This window comes from Monodelphis domestica, chromosome 3, assembly GCF_027887165.1.
Source record: "Monodelphis domestica isolate mMonDom1 chromosome 3, mMonDom1.pri, whole genome shotgun sequence".
NCBI lineage: Eukaryota > Metazoa > Chordata > Mammalia > Didelphimorphia > Didelphidae > Monodelphis > Monodelphis domestica.
In genome coordinates, this window is record NC_077229.1 from 184,101,047 (window position 1) to 184,118,206 (window position 17,160).

The 17,160-nt window shown below is 35.8% G+C and overlaps 1 protein-coding gene across 5 annotated transcripts in view; it reads left to right on the plus strand.

Annotated features, from left to right (window-relative positions):
* The first annotated feature begins 661 nt into the window (after positions 1 to 661).
* NBN (nibrin) overlaps positions 662 to 17,160 on the plus strand; it is a 50,425-nt gene continuing 33,926 nt past the window's right edge. The window contains exons 1-6 of one of the 5 annotated variants that reach the window (XM_056823339.1): positions 662 to 680; positions 5,608 to 5,694; positions 8,926 to 9,059; positions 10,206 to 10,354; positions 11,442 to 11,601; positions 14,418 to 14,521. In XM_056823339.1, the coding sequence (XP_056679317.1) occupies positions 10,227 to 10,354; positions 11,442 to 11,601; positions 14,418 to 14,521 (392 nt within the window). In that variant the 5' untranslated portion in view covers positions 662 to 680; positions 5,608 to 5,694; positions 8,926 to 9,059; positions 10,206 to 10,226. Of the gene's footprint in view, positions 681 to 2,945; positions 3,203 to 3,522; positions 3,652 to 5,607; positions 5,695 to 8,925; positions 9,060 to 10,205; positions 10,355 to 11,441; positions 11,602 to 14,417; positions 14,522 to 17,160 lie in introns of those variants that run through there. The other 4 variants (XM_007488078.3, XM_007488079.3, XM_007488077.3 and 1 more) reach the window with 4 other exon arrangements.

Here is a 17,160-nt window from a genome sequence, read left to right on the forward strand (position 1 = left end):
TAATGGAATTTCTCTTGCTGCTAGGTTTTATTGGTACTATATAGAAATGCTGATAACATATATGGGTTTATTTTATATCCTGAAACTATGCTAAAGCTGTTTATTGTTTCAACTAGTTTTTATGTCGATACTCTAGAGTTTCTCTAAGTATACCAACAATATATTTTTATTTCTCCAGTTGCTTTTTCTTGTTTCATTACTATAGCTAGCATTTCTAATACAATGTTGAATAATAGTGGTGATAAAGGACATCTTTGCTTCATTCTTGATCTTATTAGGAAGGTTTCAAGATTATCCTCATTGCAGATAATGTTTGCTCGTGGGTTTTTTAAACTTATTTTTATTTTTTAAAATTAATTAAATAATTTAGAATATTTTTTCATGGTTACATGATTCATGATCTTTCCCACACCTCTTCCCTCTCCCTTCCAGGAGCTGATAAGCAATTCCACTTGGCTATTCATGTATCATTGTTCAAAACCTATTTCCAAATTATTCATATTTTTAATAGAATGATCTTTTAAATCATATCCCCACCAAGCCATGTGATCAATTATATGCTTTTCTTCTGCATTTCTACTCCTACAGTTCTTTCTCTGTGTAGCAGAGACCTAGCTATGGACAAGGGAGACAGAATGTACAGAGTGGCTTAGAAGAGAGCATGCTCAGTCTTGCGCATGGTAAGTGAAGCCTATTGACCCTTGATCCCAGCTTCCCCTAGGTTAGGCGTGAAATTTAGATCCCTTTGTCTTATCCATGCTGGGATAAACCACACCTATACAATTACCCAATGGCAATACACTATGTAATTCATCAATATGTATTGAGTACATTTGCATGTCAAAGACATTAAAAGGAGCCACAGCAGTCACCTCCCTCTCTTGGATCTCACCTCCCTCTCTTGGGTCTCACCTCTCACCTATGTCTGTCTTTGCTGGAGCTTGGCTAGCTCCATCTTTAATTTCTTTCCTTCTCTATCTCTCTCACCTGGGACCTGGCGGGCCAGGTCCTTTCTTTTCCAATGCTAATACCTAGCTCTTTCTAATTCATCCTATTACCTGCACCCTAGTCTCTCAGCCATAAGGTTCGGGCTTGGCAAATAGTCTGAGGAACCTAGGCTGATCTCTCAGCTAGCTATATCATTTCTCATGACCTGTGTGGTGTTAAATTTGGGACTACTGGATGGTTCTTGTCCTTTGAGATGTTTAGTGGTCGGAGTTCTGCTGTGGCTCAATCAAAATCAATACAGCTTGGTTTCTGACTCAATTCTTCCATCTCCTGGCTCCATCACCCCCCCCCACCCCCAAATCCAATCTACTATCCTTTCTCTCTCTCTCTCTCCTTGAGGCATTCATAGCTGAGTGTCTCACTCTGGATATGGATAGCTCTTTTCTTATAGCATTCCAAGCATATTCACATCTATGAAATATGAATGATTGTTTGGTTACTGTGTCTTCAGACACAAGGTGATACTCTGATAGTTGTGAATGAAATCTTGACCTGGCCATGTGGCCCATTACCTAAGGCAAACTCATTAACATTTGGTGTGGAGTCTCATTCCTCTGTAAAAGGGCAGGTTGAAATCTACACGCCCAAAAGGTATCACCTTCACCTTGTCATCCAATCTGAATTATCTATGCTTTGTTATGTGGTCATTGATTCTGGCAATCCCCAATAAAGCCTGGGGTAAAGGTGTGATTCCTTCTCTATCTCTCTTGTTCCAGCAATCTTAAAGCTTCCTGACTGTCTCTTTACTAAGGCCTCTCTAGGCCTGGCTGTCAATCCAGTGAGCCACCCAGCTGCCCTCATTACTCAACATTTTAAGAAAGGCTCCATTTCTTTTTATGCTTTCTAGCATTTTTAATAGGAATGGGCACTGTATTTTGTCAGACTTTTTCTGCATCTATTGTTATAATCATATTATTTTTGTTTCTGTGATTGATATGGTCATTTATGCTTGTAGTTTTCCTAAAAATGAACCAGTCCTGCATCCCTGGCATAAATCCACCTGGTCATTGTGTATATTCTTTAAAGTTCCTCCTTTTCACTTTTTTAGCCTCAAAGCAGCAGGATTCCACAATTGCTAAGCAAAAGACTGAAACAACAATTTCAGTTTTCATCTCAGCTCTGGAATAGTAGTATCTTGCAGTGTTGTTGATCACACAAATAATTCCTTTAAGATTCATCACAATTTTAAAAGCAGAGCTGGCAATCTTAAAACTCTCTTTTGAAGTAATTCATCATAGGACTACAGATCTATAGCAGAAAGTGTCTTCAGAAGCTATTTACTCGAATCTCTTCATTTTACAGATTAAGAGACATCATAATTCATCATAAACTAGTGAAAATGATTTTTTTTAAATCTGAAAATATATAGCACTTCAGCACTTCAAAGGTTTTGTAAGAGTTGGTTTTATGTTGAAGCATCAGTTCTGTCTCCCATCGTACTTAGGAATAAAACTCTGATTTTCCCCCTCACAAGAAAAAAAGTAAAATAACTTATTTTCAAATAAAATTTAAGTACCTAGAGGGCAGAAGCTAATTAGTAGTAGTCGTATTTGCTAGCAGTTAGTACAGAACATGTTTATAGTAGGCATATAATTCTATTGCTGAATTGAATTAAAAACTACCAGAGCTTGGTCCAGAAGCTTAAATTCCATTCAATAAACGTTTATTAAGCGCCTACTGTTAAGCTTCCTGTTATTGGAGAGACAGTGTAGTGTAATTTCTAATAGATCACTGCATATGGTTGACTCTCTGAATCCTCTGTGTGCTCTTTAAAAAATCGCTTTTCCTCTCTGGACTTCAAGTTTCTGATCCGTAAATTAGGGAGGAGGTGTGAATTAAATCGTTTTTTAAAGTGCCTTCCAATTCCAAATCCTAGGGAATACTGAGGGGCTGGTGGATTACTCCTATTCTAGGCTGTTTTCCCATACCCAACCGCCAGGTGGCGGGGCAGCTTCTTCCTTTCCCTAATCCTTTTCTCCGCATTCTCCTCCCCTGCTCGTTCTCAATCTCTCTCTAGACCCGTAGGAGGCCCTGTTCCCGGGAGCGCGCACGCCGGCACCCGGAAGTCACGTCATTTACTCGGAGTCCTCTCCTTTCCCGCGCGTGAAGCGGCTCAAGAAGAGCACTGCTCCCGGGGCCCAGGGCTTGACCGGGCTCATGTGGACGCTGCTTTCCGCCGCGGGCTCAGCCCGAGGTAAGGACGGCAGAAGCATGGCGACTGGACAGGCCTCCATGCGGACCCACAGCCCTGTCCCCGCCGGCGAAATTGGGAGAGCAGGGAAAGGCGAACAGAATAGCTCCTGGGATGGTTGGGGAGAGGCAACGAAGGCGGCTGTTGTTCGTGAGATATCTAAATCACTTCCCAGCTTCTTAAGCTGGAAAAAATTTTCCGTGTTTCTCTCGATCCCGCCCTCTGCTCTTATGCGATTGGTCAGGCGGCCGGAAGCCCCGCCCCTGCGAGATGGGGTTTGGTTAATGGGCCTGGCACTTTCCTTAAAGCTCCTGAAAATTCTCGTGAGAGTGAGATAAACTGCACTCGGGGATTCCCAAGTCTGCATAATAAGTGACCACCAATGCAAACAGTTTTTTCCCCATGGAGAGCAAACACCAGTAAATCGGATAACTTTGGTATAACCCTTTAAGGTTTGCAGAACACTTTACAATTATTAATTCCTTTCATCCTCACAACAATCCTAGAAGGAAGGTTCTATTTTGGTATCCGCATTTTACAGATGGGAAAATTTGAGAAGACATTTCCCTGTACTGCAGGCCTTGTAGAATGAGTTTTGTTTTGTTTTGTTGGGTGGGTGGGGAGGAATACTTCTGGTTCTTCGTATTTGAGCTGCTTAGGCACATGGGTGTGGTGGTTTAAAAGCTGGTCTTGTGAGTCAAGGAGACCTTTGTTCGGACCTTATGTCAGACATTTACAGGCTATATGAACTCTCCCTTTCTCCCCATTCCTCATCTGTAAGATGAACAGGTCCCTTTCAACTCTAATCTATATGATGATCTTCTCCAAAGGTGCACTACGTTAGTTTGTTTTGGTAATGGCTACAATATTTTGTAATCTAATAGCTGTGATTCTGGAACTGGGATGGATTATTTGTGATCTCATAACTGTTGGTCCTCTGCTAGTGCAGATCGCAATTCATCTTTACCTTTTCATGTTGTAATTGTTTTTCAAGACTTTCTATGCTTTTAATTCTTTTATGGGTACCTACTTAAGCAAATACCAGTTCATCTGTTATTCTTCCTTCAGCTTATCTTCTATTCATAAATAGGATTTTTAAAAAGAGAAACAAGGAAGCTCCTACTATCCCTAAAATTTTTTTTTCATACAATATTGTATATTTTTAAAGCCTAATACTAATTACAAATCCAGCTATTAAATCAGTGATAATATTTGCATTTAAGCTGGTTTTCAGGTCACATTTCAGATTCTGACACCAGGTCTTATCACAACTTTGATCCCAGTGATGTGGTAAAAGATGATGGTTATCATAAAATGAGATAGAATGCATCATCTAGAGTTTGTCCACATAACTAGAACTTTTAGGCTATTAAATTCTAATTAATCTGATAGTTTGTGTGTATTGATTAAAATATAAGTTGATTTTACTAAATATTTCAGTTGGTCTGCATCCCAGGGTCAAGTGATTGAGTTTTCAGAATCTAGACCCACCTCCTTTGTTTGACACTTAAGAAAACCAGAGTGAAGTGTAAAATTATAAGGTTATACCACAATTTTTTTGCATTTGAGATTAGAACCCAGTTCCTCTGATTCCCTATAAGTGTTCTGTCCACCAACTGTGTCATTGAGCAGACTTTTAATCAGGCCAAAGTACTGACTCCTGACTCTAAGACTAAATTAAATATAAAGATATTGGTGATAAACTAGCAAAAGGATTGATATGATTGGTTCAACAGCTCTTCACACTTTTTTTGCCCCTTTAAAAAAAATTCAAGGTGGCATTTTTTTCACTAGCCCCTTGGTTATTTTAGCTCTTCTGTTGAAACTTTTTTACTTTCAGTTATCTGAAGCCTTGTTTGCTCGATTTGTTTGTTGCTGGCTTGATACAGGATACCAACAGATATCAATTAAGTAAAAGCAATATTCTGTGCAATATAACAGTATACTGCAGTTTTCACAACTAACCACAAGATGGCAACAGAGAACCATCTAAAAGAAAACATTTGTATTGGTATTCATTCATTGTAACAAGTATTTATTACATCAATAGCAAATTTAGAAGGGAAAAGTTATTTTTACATTTGTTTAAACAGCTTTTCTTTCCTGAGAATAGATTTTAGCTTTTGGTCCATACTTGTGATTTCAGTAGGTGTGAGAACCTCTTCACCTCTACCCCATACCCCCAAAATTGAAAATCCCCACCACCACCACCACCAGATATACTATCATAATTATCTATCTAATTGCCCTGCATCACAGAATTTGTATAGCTCACTGGCAGAACTTGAAGGCCAATCTTCCTGACCCCAAAGTCAATCCTCTTCCTGCTGGGCCATGAGAATCACTTAACTGAGCTCCATGAGGTTTTGGATTTTTGTCATTTATTCTTTATATCTCTGTCCCCTTAGTCTTTGAAGACTTGAATGAAGTTGAACGAAAATGTCAGAGGAATGAATGTCAGCACAAAAGCATACTTTCAAATACTTAAGGCAATAGTAAGTCTTAATTATTGCATGTTTAAATTTATGTAAAAAAAAAAAACTTAAGGAGATACATAAGTACAGATATACTAAAGGAAAACTACAACCTGAGTTTTCAGTACTTCACTACTAGTTTCAAGGAAAGAATATGCAAGGACAGCCAAAAAGCCAAGCCATTAGGGTTTTTTTGGATGAGGAGAAATGTATGTATCTTCCTGTTCAGGCAGTAATTATCTGTGGGGTCATAAATAAAAAGTTCATGAAGGAATTAAGACTTGAGTTGGGCCTTGAAATATGAATAGAGGCATAAGATACAAGTGCCTAGCACAGTGTTTTGTACACTCAGCACAGCAGGAATAGCAAGTATAATTTCCTAAAAATTTTTTAAAGGGTCCTTGATTTTTTTTTTTTGGTATGTCTATTCCCTCCACTTCCCTCTAGTATTCAGTAATAAGCCTTTATTAAGCATCTACTTATCTGTGAGGTATTGTGCTAAGCTTATTTGAGATACAAATAAGAAAAAGAAAGACAGTACCTGATCTCACAGGACTTACCAACTAAGGAGGGAAGACTACACACAAAAAGAAGCTGAAAAAGAAAGTATTTAGTGATGGGGGTTGTTATGTAACCAAGCAGAGAAGCTAGTGGAAAATGAGTAAACTTCTATATTAAATATGGCATAGTGTTCATGAGTTTCAATGACTGAAAAAACCACCTTGTGGTCAATCTGGTAATGTTTCTTCTAACAGAGCTGATCCTTGAACTTAAATGTAAACATTACATTCTGTCACTGGGCACCTCCTTTTGAAACCTTTAGTTTGTAAGAAAGCTGCCAAAAGTTCGTGTTCTTCTGGTATAATTTTTGAGATTTAGGCTAATCTCCCTGCCAAGACTGGGTAAATGGAAATGTTGGGAAAATATGTAAGCACTGGTTTCTGGTAAGCTTTGAATACAAAGCTAGGGGGTTTGGACTGACATATAGGAGTATTAATCTAATGTGCAAGATAGTTTAATTGGGAGGAAGCACATTTTGGTAATTTTTCTAAGTTAGTTGGGAACTCAGAATTCTCCTTTCATATATACCATGCTTGCATTGAGTGATTCTCTCTCTCCCACATTATCCCTAGGTAAGATATAGGAAAGAAGGAAAGTCTGTGATGGAGTAGAAAGAAGAGAAGTTGGGATGAGGACCACTAGAACAGTAATTGCTCTACTGTGACAATTCTCTGACTTAAGATTTCTGATACATAGCAGTTCCAAGTGTTTATAATTAGGGAATTTCCTATAATGCAAAATAGATGCAAAAGTGTTTGGGAAAGTTAAAAACATAAGATATTATGCTTGTACTTTTGGAAATTAAAGGTATTCCAGACTATATGATTTCTACTTTTCCCTCAGATACTTACTAGCTATATAACCCTGGCCTAGTAAGACTTTTAGCCTCTCTGATCCACAATTTCCTTCTCTGTAAAATGGAAATAATAAAACTTACCTTATAGGGTTGTTGTGAGGATGAAATACAATATTTATGTATGTATATGTTGATATATGTGTGTATATGTATGTGTATATATATACATTTATATGCTTATGTATATCTATATACATATATTTAGTACTTTGCAAACCTTAATGCCCTGTATACATATTTATTATTATTAATTTTATTGTATTTACAGGAAAAGGTTATTCACAATTGGATTGTGGTTTATCAGGTTAAAAACAACTTATTTTTTATAATCCACACAAAATAAATAAGTATTGCTCATGCGTTCTCTTCTAGATTCAACTTATGTTTTATGAGCTAAATCAAATATTGGTAGATACCTTTTTGAATTTTTATGTTCATTTTTATAACTTAAATGTTAATTTAGTATAAACTGACATTTTAAAAATTACTGATATTTGACTATGCTTGCGTCACAGTAGCTAGAATTTGTCAACATTAGGAGGAATATTTTATAACATACTTGAGAAACTGATTTCTAACTTGAATCATTTTAAATCAACTAAGAGCTTATTAAGGGAACTTTGTAGTCAATGAAGTGGAAAAAAAATTTAGTGTAAATACCTCCTCCCCCTCCAATTTAAGTTTTATCAATTGGTATCTTCTTTGTGTAGTGAATTTTTTTTACACCTATATATATATATATATGTATATATATATATGGTTTTTTTTAATTGATTAAGGAAATTTATTTGAGAGAGTGATGAAGGATCACAGATTGACATTTCTAGTCCTCCAGTGATGTACTCTAAATGTCAGACTACATCAAGGAAATTCCCCAGCTCATATGGATCCCATGTCAAATTTATGAGAAGACATGGACAAAAGTGTCTCCTGGATGGCAGGTGTGGATGGGTTGTGATCTTCATCATTAGAAGAAGCATCCATATTTATAAGATCACAAATTCATTTGAATATTTGATAAGGAAATACTTCTTAGAAATATATGTCCCTATTAATTTTTAATTGATTATTAATCTCTTCACAACCCCTTAGTGATATAGGCAACTCTCTGAAGACCAAATTGCAGAAGAGTTGTTGATCTGTGTTAGTACAGATTCACCTTACTTGAAATTCCCTACAGGTCCAGACCAAAAAAAACAGTACATTAAAACATAAATTTGATTTGAGTAGAAAATTCCACTGGTTTTTAACTAGCAAAAATAAAATTGTTACATTAAATTCATTTCTTTAGGTCAGTGATGGCGAACCTATGGCGTGGGTGCCAGAATTGGCATGCAGAGCGCTCTCTGTGGACACTTGGCCACCCTCCCTCCCCACTCCCCTCAGCCCCACCCAGAGTTGATTACTAGCAAGGCAGAGGCACTTGGGAGGAGCTGCTCCCCTCCTCCTCTCCACTGTGCCTAACAAGATTTTTTTCACATTCCCTGCCCCTCTGCCCAGCAGCCCAGTGGTAGTGACAGGCAGTAAGGTGGGTAGCTCACAGGGGGCAGACCTGGAGGGGAGTGGAGCACTTGGACTACTCCTCTCCCCCTCCCTACACTTGCTGAGGACATTCCTTACTTCACCTGCCCCTCTGTCCAGCAGCCCAATGGGAGTGCTTCCTTCCTCCCCTGTGTGGGGTAAGATGGCAGTGGGGCACTCTGAACATGTGGAGGGGGGTGGCATGGCACGTTGGCGGGGTGGGACAGACAGGGCCCAGGCCCAGCATTCTGTCTGCTTCAAATGAACAAAATCTGGAATTTTCATTAGATCAATATGCTTTGTGATTTCCTTAGGGGACTCTTATCGACTTTTGGTTGATGTTGATTATGTTGTTGGAAGAAAAAATTGTGGAATTCTACTTGAAGACGACCAGTCAATCAGTAGAAATCATGCTTTGCTGACTGTCAGACATTCTGTGACCAACCTGGTATGCTTCTTTCTACAGATTGTAGTTAGATAGCTATATGGGAAAGTAAAGGATTGTTTTGAAGTTTGAAGAAAAGATTTTGTGGGGCTTCTTTTTCAAGTAAAATAGTATGCTTTGTTAATGTCAGCAGAAATGAACATTTGTAACTTGTTAAAAGAAACTATATTTATTGTCACATTTTGGTATCCTATTCCAAATCTTCATTTAGCTTTTGGGAATTAGGCAAATAAACAATATGTCTATATATGCTGAAATTACTATAATTTTGTCAAAGCCCACTGGCCCTCAGATCTACTTGAAGATTTTTTATATGTTCTGTCATATAATTAGTCACTTTGTATATTTTTCCTTTATATGCTGAGTCAATGGACAAATGCTTCATTCTACTCAAGATTCCAAATTTGAACTCTGACTTCTTGTACTTAAAAAATATATATAAATCCAGTACTGTTTCTTAAATAAGGATGGAGGATGAATGATGGCTTAGAGCTGGGTAAAGTAGAGTATAGCATACTCTGAAATTATAAACGTGGGAACATGGATTTCAGCATAGTGTTCTCGATATCATGGGAAGGAGGGAGAGTCGAATATTTATGTTTGTGGGGAAGAAGTGAGGATAGAACATGAACAAATTGGAACCACTTCTATGGGAAAGAAATGTGTTTGGGAAATGATGATTGATGAAGGTTGGATACTGGGTATAGAAGAAAGCATAGAAAAACTGGTAAGGGTAGAAAGGATATATCAGAATTTTAAAATACTAAGTGATGAGAGTATAAAGGCAAAGAATACTGAGCATTTTTTTCACTAAAAGAAAGTAAGAACACAGCCCACTGAGGGGAGGTGGTCTCAGGAATGATAGTTACATCAGAGAAAAAGTATATTGCTTAATAAAAATGAAATTGCCAACGGTAAGTAATAATGATGACCACACTATCATCTTAGCATTTTGTTCATCAAAAATTTCAGTCTATTTTGTTTGGTATTCTTTTCTCATGGATATTAATCTTAAATTTCAGAGTGTTTCTCATTGACATTTCAGTAATGTATTTGTAACTTATTCTTCATATGTTAAAAAAAAAAGTAATATTATAAAATGTATTTTCTGCATGGTAAAAAAATATTAACGCATGTATTCATTTCCAGAGTCAGGCTTCTGAAATCCCTATGTTGACAATAAAAGATAATTCTAAATATGGTACATTTATTAATGAAGAAAAAATGCAGAATGGGATTCCACTACCTTTAAAGACAGGAGATAGAGTTACCTTTGGAGTCTTTGAAAGCAAATTTAAGTAAGTACTTTTTAGATGGATATTAAAGTGGGAAAACTTTCTCCCCATAGCCTTATTCATTTTTTTAAAACCTTGAGTTGCTGATTATTTCGCTTTTGATCCTTAAAATCTATAGGACCATGCACCCAGTTTGTCACAATACAATACAAACCAGAGTCAGAGTCAAAGAGTATCAGAGTTGAAAGGGCCCTCTGGTGCCATTTCTACCCTACCCTTCCCCGAGCCAATGCTAACTACAAGATAGCTAGGGCAAGTAAATCATAAGGATTATGTTTGTGTGTCACCATTTAAGAAAAAAAGATGAAAACTTTTCAAAATCCTTATGTGAGGCCTATTTGCAGGGATTACTACACTCAAATTGTAAACATAGAATGGTATGTTCAAGGATGATAAATTAGAAGAGAAATTGTTTGGTTCCTACATAAGGCTATGCTGAGTCACATTTTTTAAGAGCAGTTTTAGGTCCTGAAGTGTCATTTCCTAGATTGTTTTATGGGGTTTTTTTTTTAATTTTTTTGTGTGTATTATGTAATGTTCTTTTTTCCCAATTAACAAAAATCTATTTTCTCTTCTACCTATCTTTGCTTCCACTAGAAAAAGACAGGAACAAAACTCATGTGACAAATATGCACTGTCAAACAAAATTAATTCCCAAATTGGTTATGACCCCCTCACAATGCCTTCTTTTATATCCTTAGTCTAACACTTCTCTATTAGGAGATAGAGCATTTGATAATAAAAATGCTTCCTCACTGATCCTCTGGAATCATTGTTGATCACTGTGTTGATACAAGTTCTCGTCTCAAGAGTAGGTGTAAGTATAAGTGTATCATTTAAGCTGCTAATAATAGTGTTTCTTGTTTTATTTTTATACATGAATTTAAAATAAGGTTCTGAACTGTAATGAATATATCTAAATGAAATGAGAGGTGAAAAGTTTTTCTTTGAATTAACCAGTTTCATATTGGGTTAGACACTGATCTCATTTAGTCTTTACTAAACAGGTAACTATTTTCAAACTGGTCTACTTTTTTTATCCTTATTAAGCTGATAATAAAAGCACTCATGTAACTTTTGTGCCCCACAGAGTGGAATATGAACCATTGGTTGCATGTCCTTCTTGTTTAGATGTGTCTGGAAAAACTGTTTTAAATCAAGCTGTTTTACAACTTGGAGGACTTATTGTAAACAACTGGACAGAAGAATGTACTCACCTTGTCATGGTGTCAGTTAAAGTTACTATTAAAGTAAGTAGAATATGCTATGTTGTTAAATATCCAATGAAGTTTAAAGTTCTAGTTACCAAACATAACATTTCTCTTTACTGTGCAAAATTATTATAACATTTTTAAAAAATATTTTTCCATGATTCATTTCTCTCCACTTCTGGAGCTGACAAACAATTCCATTGGGTTATACATGTGATCATAATATTTTTTAACATAAATGCAGAGTTTGAAAATATATCATAATAAGTTACTGCTTCAGGGCTTGGACTTTAGTTTCTAAAAATAAAAACTATATTAAGCTCTAGGTTATAAAGAAGTGTGAAAATTACATTGATCTCTCAGAATGTGTAGGTATTCCTGAGCAAGATATAATATACATAAAATGTACCTTTTTGGAAACAAGACACCAAAGGAGAAAGAAAAGCCATGAATGACGCAGAGATGAAAAGTTCACATTCATATTTTCCATGTGGTACCCACATACTTATTTTTTTACATAGAAACAGGACAGAGTGGCAGTCACTGTAGTATATTTTTTTTCTTCTGCAAAATGAGTAAAAATTTGCAGGTCGATAGCCATTATATTTAGGCATCTTTCCATTTGAAACAGGTTCTTCTTTGTTCATTTATATAGGATCATAAACAAGCCTCAATAATAATATATTTTAAGAAAGATTTAGGAGGTTAATCCACATTAGGTAGGTGCTTCATTTGTAAGAAACCTTTTTGAACATAGATGATGAATTAAGGCTCAATAGAGGATATGTGTGATTTGAATCAGGTTATATAGTGTATGTAGCAGGGACCCAAACCTGGTCCTTTCCTTTCCAAGTTGAGTATTCTCTTCACTGTACTATGATGAAATTATCTTAGCATGTGTCTAAAAAAATTTCCTCTTGTTTCTGTAGTGTTTCTTACCAAACTCTGGTTCTTGTTTAGATCTGCACAGAGTATGGAGAATTATTCTTTAATTGAATTTTATTTTTTGTCAAATAAAAAAAACAAAACGAGAAAAGGAAAACCCTTGTGACAAATATTCAACATAGTCAAAGAGAACAAAGTTCCATATTGGCCATGCCCCAAAACATATCTCATTCTGGATGTTTAATTCATAATAATATACATTTATTTAGTGTTGTGAATTCACAAAGCATATAACATAGGTTATTTCACCAAAAACTAGCCCTGTGGTGTTGGTGCTATTATTATCCTTATTTTTCAGTTGAGGAAATTGTCAGGAGGTAGGTATCATTCCTCCTCATCAGTCATCTGGATTCATGACTGACCATTACATTGAGTATGATGGGATTTTAAAATCTAATCTAATTCCCTCATTATATATGTAAAGAAATTGAGACCCAGAGAAGGCACAGTGACTTTCCTGTGATCACAAGTGAAGTAAGAGCAAAGTCAATAATCTAAAGTGTCTCTCTGATGTAATGCTTGTCCAGTACCTCACAGCTATATCATAAAAAAGAATATATTTTTAAAATCATAGATACTTTTATTTTCTAGAAACTTGATTTGGAGATAGATTAAAACTGTGAGGGGAGAGGGATGTGTTTGTAGGCTTTGTGAAAGTGAGACTACAAGGTCTCTTAACTGATCTTAGAAATTTAGGATCATAGATTTAATGAACTAGAAGAATCTTCATATGTTACTAGACCAGTCTCCTTATTTTACAGACTAAAGCTCAAATATCAAAGTGACTTGCCTAAGGTCATGCAGAAAAGTAGCATAGCAGAATGGGAACTAAACCTAGGTCTTTAGATATCAGACCTAGTTCTCTTTCCATTGCATACATACTTTTGAGCATAATATCTATGTAATTATTTACAATGTGAAAACTGGAAATAAGCTGCAGTGAGTGTTAATTCCAGTTAAGTTGACTTTTTCTTTTCCTGAAATGATGTTAAGGAAATATAGGATTAGGCCTTTTACATACATGATGCCTTCTAATGTTATCTAAAGAAAATTATATATGCATTATTTTAAATACAAGTTAGAACCCTTGTTCTATGTGATATTTTGAAGCCTTTACAGATAGTAAATTAAAGTTTTATTTATTAAAAGTATTCTAATGAAGAAATTCCTAAAATATGACATGCAGTTAGCTTTTATTTATCTCATTATTGAAGAAGGTAAGCTCTATGTTTTTCTCTAGGAATGATAATAATTGGAAATAGCCTATTCACTGTTGCCATTGAGGAACATAATAAATCCTCTATTATCTTTGTGTTGTTTACAAATTTGTGATGCATTCTGAATTCTCATTAGCTATCATTTTTTTTTTTGGTAGTAAGTGCTAACAAAATGAACAAATTTCTTGCTTCCATTTTTTTTTTAATTTTATAGTATTTTATTTGATCATTTCCATGCATTTTTCATTAAAGACAAAGATCATTTTCTTTTCCTCCCTCCCACCCCCCGTGGCCGACGTGTGATTCCACTGGTATCATATGTGTTCTTGACTTGAACCCATTGCCATGTTGTTAGTATTTGCATCAGAGTGTTCGCTCCGAGTCTTTCCTCTGTCATGTCCCCTCAGCCATTGTAGTCAGGCAGTTGCTTTTCCTTGGTGTTTCTATTCCCTCAGTTTGTCCTCTGCTTTTGGATAGTGTTTTTTTCTCCTTGATCCCTGCAGATTGTGCAGGGACATCACACCACCACTAATGGAGAAGTCCATTACGTTCGATGATACCACAGTGTGTTTGTCTCTGTGTACAATGTTCTCCTGGTTCTGCTCCTCTCGCTCTGCATCACTTCCTGGAGGTTGTTCCAGTTCACATGGAAATCCTCCACTTTATTATTCCTTTGTCTTGCTTCCATTTTAGACGATATGCGCTCTGATTTGTGGTCGTCCTATTGTAAAACCAGATTATTTTACTGAGTTTCTCAAAGCCATTCGGACAAAGAAACGGCCTCCAAAACTTGAAAGGTAAAGTATATTTTTATTATCATATTCAAGGAAAGTTTGATTTAAAATATAATGTCAAATTTAATACTTAATGAAAAAAAGACATAAAAATTGATATGTTTACACCATCATAGAATTTAGAGTGATTGGGGACCTTAAAAGTCATCTGGTCCAAACTTCGTTTTATAGATTCAGAGAAGTTAGGTAACTTGAATAAGATAATATAAAGTAGTTAAATACCAGAGTTAGTTTTTGAACCCAGGGTCTCTAATTCTAACTCCTGTGCTCTTTCCACTATATACTAGAACCCTGTTGGCCACAGTATAAAAAAGTTCCTTGCAGTGTTTTTGTTTGTGGTTTAAAAACATTTCTATAATACAAATACTAAGTGCTTACTGACTTGCAAATAATAAGTTGAGGACTTGAATAGGTATTCAAGAGGGAATATTATGCTTATTATAAAAGTATTACCTGAGAGTGTTACATGGGCTTTTCAAAAACCCTACATCTTAACAGAATTTGTATAGCATTTTGAATTCTTTTTGAGGCAGTGAAGTATGGGGCAACATGATGGACTGAGAGTCAGTAGAAGATGAGGGTCTTGCTCACCTTTTAGCTATATGTTACCAGGAGAAAGTCTCTTAACCTCTTTGGGCTTTTACCTCCCTCATGTGTTCATTAGAGTGATTGGGTGATAATTTAATGGATTTTGGAATTCTACCTATAGTATTTTTTATCTATTAGCAATTTGGAATTAAGTGAAGAATACTTGTGTCTGGAGGGACTATAAAATTTTTGTGTCTTGTAGATACATAATTGTTTGAATGTTTTCTTATCAATTAGAATGCTTCTTGAAAATAGGGACTGTGTTTTTACCTTTACTTATATTCATAGCTCTTAAGTATAGTGCCTTTGCACATAGAAGGGGCTTAATAAATGCTTAAATATCTGCTGACTGATTGTATTCCAGTCATCTTAGAGAAAAGACAACTTTGAAATTCTATAGATTCCCTTCTGAGAACTTATTTAGGAGCTCCAGGAATTGTTGTTTTGAATTATCATATGATCATCTTTAGTTTAGAGGTTGTATTTCACAAAGCAGCATATAGCACTTCATAATTTCTTCTAATTTAAGCAGGTTTTAGGACTATAACTATAATTTTCTAGCTGTCCTCCAGCCTAAATGCCAAGAGGCAGGATGCATTCTATAATTACATCTATGCAAGCATGTATATATATATGTATGTGTATACATACAAATGTAGATGCTCACATATGATATGCATATCCTGAGAAAGTTACTTGCAAATTGAATTTTAGCTTATCAGATCCTAGGATCCTATTTTCTGATTATAATTATGAACTAGCCATATTTATTATATTGAATTTATATTTAAGATTTTATCTCCAATGTACTTGTTAGCATTAAATGTTGATTATTCCCCACCCCATGCTTTGTCTCAACTATAATCCTGTTCTACAAAAAGCCTTTCTCAACCCCACTTAATTCTAATCCCTTTCTGTTGCTTATTTATTTCCTGTTTATCCTATATGTATCTTAGTTTGTACATATTTGTGTCTTATTGTCTCTCCCATTAGATTGTAAACTCATTTTATCTTTGCCTCTTTAAGTATCTCCATTGTTTAGCACTTCAGTGTTTGGTACCTAGCATATAATAGGCACTTTTTGTTCAGTCTTCTTTCAGTAGTGTCCGACTCTTAAAGACTCCTTTTGGGGTTTTCTTGTGTAAAGATGCTGAAGTGGTTTACCATTTCCTTCTCCAGCTTACTTTACAGAGGAGGAAACTGAGCCAAATATGGGTTAAATGACTTGCCCAGGGTCATACAGCTAGTGTCAGAGACTAGATTTTTTTTTTTAATTTTAAACATTATTTTATTTGGTCATTTCCAAACATTATTCACTGGAAACAAAGATCATTTTCTTTTCCTCCCCTCTCCCCCTCCCCCCACCTTTCCCTCTCCCATAGCCGACGCACGATTCCACTGGTTATCACATGTGTTCTTGACTCAAACCCATTTCCATGTTGTTGGAATTTGCATTAGAGTGTTCATTTAGAGTCTCTCCTCAGTCATATCCCCTCCACCCCTGTAGTCAAGCAGTTGCTTTTCATCGGTGTTTTTACTCCCACAGTTTATCCTCTGCTTGTGGATAGTATTTTTTAGATCCCTGCAGATTGTTCAGGGACATTGCATTGACATTAATGGAGAAGTCCATCACCTTCGATTGTACCACAATGTATCAGTCAGAGACTAGATTTTAATTCAGAAAGATGAGTCTTCCTGACTTTAGGCCTCTAGTCTATTCACTGCACTTCCTAATTGCCCCCAGTGGGCACTTAATTAATGTTTATTATGTGACTCATGTAGAAGACCAATATTTGATTCCCAGATAGGAAGATTCAAATGTTTTTAGAGAGATCACTTAGTATAGTGGAATAGGTAGTGGGTTTGGAAACAGAAGACCTGGATTTGAATCCAGATTCTACCATCTACTGTTTTTATTCTTGAGGAATTCATTTAATACTGTGGGATTCTGTTTCCTTATCTTTTAGCTCAAAATCTATATGTATTCAAATGAATTTTTTCTTCAATCAATCATTAAACCTTTATTAAGAGTCTGCTATGTGTCAGGTACTGTG